The sequence below is a fragment of the Staurois parvus genome, unplaced genomic scaffold (genome assembly GCF_062004578.1).
Source record: "Staurois parvus isolate SC_StPar_1 unplaced genomic scaffold, SC_StPar_1.0 ptg000287l, whole genome shotgun sequence".
Lineage (NCBI taxonomy): Eukaryota > Metazoa > Chordata > Amphibia > Anura > Ranidae > Staurois > Staurois parvus.
The window spans coordinates 12,607,194-12,615,601 of record NW_028318083.1 but is presented as its reverse complement, the minus strand read 5'-3'; the positions used below and the strand labels follow the sequence as shown (position 1 = coordinate 12,615,601).

Genomic DNA, 8,408 nt, shown 5'->3' with positions numbered 1-8,408 from the left:
AATGCTTGTGTACACTGTTCTTAAAACCAAACCATTTTTCAGCGAAAGCACCTGAAAGGATGCTGTGTTTGACTGGTTTCTCAGTACGAAAAGCCAAAGCCTAGTAATACATATCTAATCTTCTGGCACAGATTTCCTTCACTTACTTTTCTTTTAAAGGCCAACAATAATATTTGGGGACAGTGATAATGCGAGTATGTAACTTCTCTAATTCAATAAAGAAATGGACACCGCTCAACTGTCCCCAGGCTCCAGGAAGTATATGGGATGGCCTCAGCCACTGCTCTGGCCACACCCTCTTACACTTTTTGCCCTGCCCACTGGGGCTTGATCACAGAGGTAGTGAGCATGTTGGAAGCCAGAGAATTTATCCGCATCATTGAAAGGGAAACAGGTGTGTATGTGTGCTTGTGAGACACTAAGAAAACATGTTGAAAATGAAAGAAGGGAAAAAAAAAGAAAAAGAAAACGGAGAGCAAATAATACTGAGGGAAAAATAATGCTGAAGGAAAATGAAAAAGATAAGATAAAATAAAGAGAATTAAAAAAAAATTGTAAAAAAAGAAAAAAGAGGGTTCCAAATAAATGCTTTATTTATTGTAATTAAACAGTAAATAAATGATAATGTATATAAATGGAGAAAAAAGAAAAAAATTATAAAAAAAAATGTAAATGGTAATGTGAGTGTAGAATGTAAATGTGAAAAATATAAGAATTAAAAAAAAGCTTTTGTATTTAAAATCAGAGCTCTCTTGCCCTTTATCAGGGACATCGTACGGGACATGAAAAAATTGTGGGGGAGGAAGAAATGGAGAAAAAAGGGGAGAGGGAGGGGAAAAAAAGGGGAGGAAAGAAGGAGAAGGGGAGGGGAGAAGTGGCTAAGAAGGATGATATGACATGATATAGCAATCAGTACCATAATATCAAACATATTATCTCCCAATATCTTCCTATATTGTGGCTAAGAGGGCTAAGACTATAGACATTATAGTTTCCCGTAGCCTGTTTCTCTCTAAACAGTCTGAACATACCTGGTTACACACCACAGGTTTTTTCAAATGCAATACCACTCATTGCTCAAGCTTTCGCTTCATTGGGGACTCTCACACTGTCACCCCCTGTGCTAATGGTAGCAATTATGACTAGACAACTAGTCAATTGCCATACTTGATTCTTAATCACCTGTCAAAAATGTAATGTCCAATATTTGGACCACACAACAAGGCATCTCACTGATAGAATGCAAGAATACCTATCCAATATTAAAAGAGAAGTAACAGGTTTTTTTTTGCCCAATATACTTATCTAGGTGGATGAAGCATTGGCCCAACGCTTCATCTGCCCCCCGGTGGTTCTAAGGGCATGATTGCTGATCGCTGAGTTCTCCTCTCCACTCTGAGCAAAGAGTTGTGACTGTCAGCCACCGTTGTCTGCTCAGCCCCCCCCCCCCCCCCATTGCTCACCGGAGCGCTGGGCTGTGGAAGGGGTGGGATAGGCTGGTTTAGGCTCTCAGCACTTTGCTAAGTGGCTGAGCCAGGTGCCGCTCCAGACTCTGGGGCAGATACCGACTGTGAAGTTGGCATCTTTCCCCAGCCTGGAGAGTGACGTCACCCAGACTTCAGTCCGCTGTCATCTGAAAATGGGTTATAGAAGTGCAGAATGAACTGCACTCCTGTGATCCACTTGAGAAATAAAACCAAAAGATCTTTGGCTGTACTTCTCTTTTAAGACCAGTAAAGATATGAACATTTCCAGACACTTCAGATTGTACCATAACTCTGATGCTAAATCTCTAAAAGTACAGATTATAGAGCGCATAGATTCTAATACAAGGGAAGGAGATTGTTTCTCACTCTTCTGCAAACGTTTTTTGGATTTTTAAACTTGAAACCCAGATGCTGAAAGGATTACGTTTTAGGTTGGATGTCACTCATTTCTATGAGTAGTATCATATACCAGTCTTCTGGTTACTACATCATGAATATATATATCTTTTTTCCTTGGACTTTTCATTTTTCATTTTCTTTAGTTAGTTTTACAATATTTAACAATCTTCCTTTCCCATTCTTTACCTTCTCTCCCTTTCCTTCCCTTACCTCCTCCTCCCCTCCTCCCCCATACCCCTTTCTCTCTTTCCACTTCCAGCTTGGAGCAGCGCTGTAAGGTATTTCCATAGCTTATATAACTTCTCTAAACACAGAAGGAGGCATTGTGGGAATGCTCCTGTTTAGGTGTGAGGGAAGTGAGCTGAAGATACCTCCAGCACCAGCCAAAACAAGGGAAATGGTAGGGATTGGAAAAGATGTCTGAATGCTGTTTTCCTTAGTGTATCTTGGCTGTCATTGTCTGTTGCTGTTTGCAAGTGCAATACAGACTTAGCTTGTCACCCATTCTAGAGTCATCTAATGTCTAGAGGGGTCTTACCAATTTGTCTTGGGGAGAAAAACATTCACGTATTATAGATCATGCATGCCCTACAGAGAGAAGCAAAAGGGGAATGTGCATACATTAAAAGATCAATGAAAATATATGTATAAATTAAAAAGACTATTTTTAACATTTTCATAATGCGCACATTTTAAATTGTTCATCTGGGTATGTATGAAAAAAGAAAATGCACACCAACATATACTGCATACAGTATGTATGTATATCAATTTGCATTTTATTTCATTAGAATTTATGCTACAACTAGGAATCCAATTCATTAGAAACTATATAAAACTATTACAAAAACTATTTTCTCAAATGTTTTTCTAAAAGACTTATTCCTTTCATTGCTGTGTGAAATGAAATGCATTTTTATTGCTGTAGAGAGTTAGGAATAAAAGATTAACAATTTCCATCATGGATAAGACGGCATTTTAGAAGCTTCAAATAGTTGTCAATTTTATGAGAATCCCTACGAAGGCAGTGGAGTAGATTGTAGAAAGCAAAGAGGCGTGAGTTTTCATCTCCTGGTATTGAAGCTGGACCAGGCCATAGTGAGTAAATTTCATTTTCTAAGTCACTTGGTTGAATCTAAGAGGAAAAGTTCTTATTAATTATTTGTAAATATATATAAATTACTTCTAAATTTGAAGATATAGCCTGAATGGGCAATCAAGGCTGCACACAAGCAGTTTATAGAACTATTAGTGTAGACACAACTCACAACCAAAGACTATAGTGTAAAGAGCACAGAGGAAGAGACTTAAAACAGCTTGAAAGTCTAAAATACGGAACAAGTGGTCTATCTATAAACTTTGCATTGGTTTCCAAACGGTAGGATCTATTTACTGCACTCCTAAATAAGATGTCAAAATAGCTGGTTACTGCACTTCCATTATGTCTATCACTGTACTGTAGCTGACTTTGGGAAGTATACACCCTTTTCTGCAAACATGAGCCACACCATGAATTATGCTACTAAATCACTACATGTATCTTTAATATCATATTTACCCTGCCAATAATCCTTTCCATTCCTTCCAGTAGACGTTTAGTTTGCTCTTCAATCTCTACAGCTTTCCAAAGGATGGTGTCTGGCGCCTCCCGGATATCCTGCACTTCAGAAACCATGTGAACCAAAGGATCATTCCATGATCTTAGAACCTTCAGCACCAAGTTCAGCAGATCTTCATGCTTTAGTGTATGCACAAAAATTACAGTATATCAGCCTTTTTCTATTAGGGATTTAAATATTCAAGTAAAATGGTAGGAAAGTTTAAGCTATACGGTATTTTTTTTGTTTTATACCAATATGGAATCAAGTTTAAAAAAAAACACAAGTTAACATTGTAATCTAAAAATAAACATGTCATAGAGAACTGAAAATTTAAACCAATAAAGCAATTGTATATGTATGTGTCTAAGAACTGTGGAATGCGCTAAACATTTGCAGGGATTTTAATGCTGTTTTAGGACTTGTTTTGAGTTATTCTTGTGAAATACTAAGTGAAAGTATACTTTATATTGCTTACAATATTCACTTACATTTTTTCACTTAATTGCCATTCATTTGAAACATTTGAAAAAAGCACTTACTTGTATCTGTCGGGCTTGCTCTTTGTCTTCTGGAGTATTCAGAGAAGAAGTATGGCAGCTTATTCCAGATTTTGCTAGAAACCTACGACCTGGAGTAAAGCGCTCATCCTGCCATATAGGAATGTAAGGTTAATTTGTACCAAAACATGTTTTAGTCTGTGCTAATTCTCTCAAGAAGAAACATTCACACACTGAAATGATGTTTGGGGAAGGAGGCCAACTCTAGAGTTCTCTTTTGTTATGCTTTTCCTTTAGAATTGTTTATCCCCTCCAATAGGACTGTCCTCCGCATTTTAATTTTTAAGCTTTTCTTGGCAATCCATCTGCTTTGTAAAGCTTCTCGTATTCACTAATGTCACTCCTCCTCAAAATAACTTCCTTCTGTTAGTTAATAATAAATATTTGCCAGCCTCAAAATGTAAACAGATCCACTATAGTAATTACACATTATGTATAATCTCCTTATATGCTAATAGCAGTGCAAACTTTAATTGCATTGTATGTGGCCTCTGTGTTAATTTACCTGCATAATTACTTGCTCATTTTTTATTGCTTAAAGATGTGTTTTATAAAACTCATCAGAACCGCTAGTCAGCCCAAAAAAAGACTTATTAAGCTGTTTCAACTTTTAGTTTTTTTTGTTGCATACATTTGCAAATACATGTGTAGCTAGGTTCTACAGCAATATGGAGAAAGAGACATTACCTTTTATTCTTCTCTCTCTCTACTCAAATACTGATGCCAAGCTGCCCCATTCTCCTCAGGCCAGCAGGGGGAGGTCTAAACCCAAGCAGGCCCATTGACTTCTATGCAGAAGACTGAGACTTCTGGCATTTGTAGTTTAAGATGGCAACCATATAATGGGGCAAATGGACTCCTTACACTATATATCCCAACAAGCAATGTGCAATAAAAGGAGTATAGAGATGATTTGTACTAAACTGCCCTGGGGTAAGCGCTTTCTCTTGGTGCTAGGGGAGAGAGAGAGAGCACCTCTGGATAGTCACTTGCCCGTGGGAGACAATACAAGCTGAGAGCCAAGCCTGAGACTGGGAATGAGGACACCCAGAGATAGCGCAGCCCATCCCACATCACAGTATCTGCACTGCTGCCACAGGGAGACTGGAGCATCCACTCACTTTCTGCTTCCCACAGCTGATCACTGGAGGCTTTTGCAGAGAAACCAAGAGGGTCCCCCTTCTACAGCAAGACGTCACCACGGCATTTCAGGGTTTGGTGAGTGGGCTATAAAACTGCTTGCAGGGACTGAGCCAGAGCAGGATACCAAGTATAACCAAACGAAACCACACCCATACTGAACTCTCTTCCGCTCTTATTTCAAAAATAGACTGTACCTATACCAACCTTATACCACATTATACTGCATCTTTACCACATCTGAACAATGTCTACCTTGTACCCGAGGTGAAACTATACCATACCTATACTGCATGCAGGTTACTGGGACTGTCGTTAAGTGCACCAGTGTTCTTAAAGGGCCTGCACAATAGCTAAAAGAACATCTCAAAGGACTGATCCTCCTGTGCTATATTCAGCAAGTCCCCTTTTTTCCCTTGTCACCTCCTCTACCATCATCCTTTGTCTTTTGGACAGGGTGGGGTTTATTTACTAAAGCTGGAGAGTCCAAAATCAGACTCCCTTCTGCATAGAAACCAATCAGCTTCTAACCTCAGCTTGTTCAATGAAGCTTTGGCAATGAAACCTGGAAGCTGATTGGTTTCTATGCAGAAGTGAGTCTGATTTTGCACTCTCCAGCTTTAGTAAATAAACCCCTGTATGTCCAGTCAGTCTAGGACTAGCATCACCACCATAAATAAGCTGTGGTGGTATAGTTCCAGCACTTGATAGATTAAACTTTACAACTGCTCACTGCTGCACTTGAGGTGGCCTTGCAACTGTTTATGTGGATCTGGATGCCAAATGTCATCTTATGCCTAATCCTTACTGTTATTCACTTTGTAAACTAGTGTTATTACCATCGTCAATCAATTTTATGTTTGCCTTGTTACCAATAAAATTGGGTGACGATATATTACGTTTGCCTTTACTACCAGATTTGGTGCCTGTTTTCTGTGAAGCCACATTGCTGTACTAAGGTCTCTATGTCCTGAACCCTGTCTCTATGTGGGCTCTATCTCTGAGTTATCTGCCCCCAAACCTGAGAAATATATATAAAGAAATGAATAAACGGAATAGGAATACCTTTGAAGTAGTCCCGTTTTCTTTAAAGGAACAGCAACACAGGTGCTGAGCTTTAACTTCTTTTTAAAATTCATCTCCCCCATGTTTTCCTGAATCATTGCCATTTTTGTTTTTATCATCTGCAGGTGTTGTGGCTAAGGAGGATGTCACATTGCTTAGACATTAACATGCTAATTTAGACATCTCTACAGGTAGATATGTTCACGTTAGAAGTAGAAGAAATGTGGAGGATAGGAGTCACTTTTAAAGAAGCTTCTAAGCCATCCAAGTGTGGAATTGCTGAAAAAAACTTTACCACTGTCTCCACCTCTTATACATTCACCAACTCAAAACAAACCTTTTAGTGTCTTCTAAAGAAAGTTTCTATGGATGCCGTTAAAATAAAATCTGCTATATACCATCAAAAGCTAAAAATCTCATATTTGGAAACCAAATCTAAGTGGTCTGAAAATGTAAATTAACAAATATTGTAGGTATGTAGTCATTTTTTGCCAGAAAATAAATATGTTATAGCTATACTTACAAACTCATTAAACATTTCTGAAGAAAGAGAATGGATATAATGTGAAAGTTTTACGGCACGGTCAAAGAGAGCAGAAGTGGGTATTTGACAGTTTGTGCCCCCATTTGGGCATATTGGTTGTGATGTCACCCCATTTCCTTCTAGTAATATGCTGGATCCTGCTAACATTACCATCATCACACCTTAGAAAACAAACAGAAAAGAATCATTGTATAAATAAATGAACAAAAGAAAAGATTAGGGAAAAGAGACAACTTTGAAGTAGCAAAGAAAATTAGTTCTTTTTACAGTGAACTTGACGTGCTGGCTTTATTGCAACATGAATCATTTTCATGAATCTCCATCTTAAAATATATATTTGTCAAATAATGTCCTAGAAATTTACATACACATGTTTTATGTACAAAGCACTGTGACAGCTGCCATTATTGATAAAACGTATTTCATAAACATGTCTAAAAACTAAATGAAAAAATATGTTCAAGCTTGGTTTTGATATTTTTAAAAAGCATATGCGCTGAATATACATCAAATAGAATTCTAGCCTGTGATCAAGATAGCCTCATTTTATGTATTTCCTAACAAATAAATGAAAAGTATTGAGTATGAAATTAGACATTATGTTTCAAGTAATTTTAAGCATTAGGGTAACAATTCTTGTAAATGTAGAAATAGATAGCAATGCATGAAATAAAAGATACCTTTAAGTGATATGGCCATCAGATCAATCATTGTGGAGCACGCTATGCCCAGGAGTAGACTGACTTGTCTTTGTGCTCAACATTTGCTGTTTTTATGTACTTGGACACCTTTGATGATTTAATTCATCTTCTACACTTATAATTACAAACATCAAATGCCTGCTTCGCTTCATTCATATTCACAAATGTTTTATAAAAATAGTGCAATACATTTATTTAACTAGAATTATATGAGTGGGCTAAAGTGTTGGGCCATAAGGTTCCATTTCCAAAAGTTAATTATTTTTCTTATATTTATTCAGTTACTCAAAATGCTTCCAGTAAAACATACATATACTGTATGAGCAGAAATCATAGAGCATATGATCTATTAACAATGGAGAGACTTACACGCACATCAGAATACACTGATCAGTGCTGCTGGCTATAGCCGGAGGCAATGATCGAATGGCAATTATCCGTGGATGTACAGAAGTCGATCAGTAGATCAATGTCTCCACAACAACTATCCCCAAAAATAGATTGAAATTTGGCCAGTCCTTACTGCATTTACTGAGTTTTGATCCATGTATGGCCATCTTAAAATTTTTGTTCTTTTTTCACAACATTAAAACAGATTTCAAAATATTAAAAATATTAGCAACTAGGATGAAGGATTTAATGGCGGAGTGGATACACTTAAACCAGGTGGGATTTGCCCCAGGAAGAGAAGGAAGGGATAATGGCCTAAGATCATTGCTCCTTTTGCAGAAGACTAAAAAAGAGAAGTCCCCAGTGCTATTCGTGGATGCTGAGAAAGCCTTCAGCAGGGTAGACTGGGGATTTATGATGGATACATTAGAAGCAATAGGGATAGGACCTAAAATGATGCAGTGGATAAAAATCTGTATAGTTACCCATCAGCAGCTATAAAGATCAATGACTTACTGTCATCA

At 37.6% G+C, this 8,408-nt stretch overlaps 1 protein-coding gene across 1 annotated transcript; it reads right to left on the bottom strand.

The window, feature by feature from the left end:
* Positions 1–2,645: 2,645 nt before the first annotated feature.
* PRL (prolactin) lies at positions 2,646–7,522 on the bottom strand. Its single transcript, XM_089682157.1, has 5 exons — positions 7,474–7,522; positions 6,773–6,954; positions 4,027–4,134; positions 3,445–3,624; positions 2,646–3,021 (listed from the first exon to the last, which is right to left on the bottom strand). The coding sequence occupies exons 1-5, from the start codon at positions 7,502–7,504 to the stop codon at positions 2,833–2,835; spliced, it is 690 nt and encodes a 229-aa protein (XP_089538283.1). The 5' UTR covers positions 7,505–7,522; the 3' UTR covers positions 2,646–2,832.
* Between the last annotated feature and the right edge of the window lie 886 nt (positions 7,523–8,408).

Excerpts from the sequence above, each read along its gene's own strand:
- PRL (XM_089682157.1), bottom strand. The coding sequence starts at position 7,504 with ATGATTGATCTGATGGCCATATCACTTAAAG. Across the intron at positions 3,625-4,026 it reads AGCAAGCCCGACAGATACAA|CATGAAGATCTGCTGAACTT; the intron begins GTAAGTGCTTTT and ends CATACACTAAAG. Across the intron at positions 3,022-3,444 it reads TGGAAAGGATTATTGGCAGG|ATTCAACCAAGTGACTTAGA; the intron begins GTAAATATGATA and ends TTTTCCTCTTAG.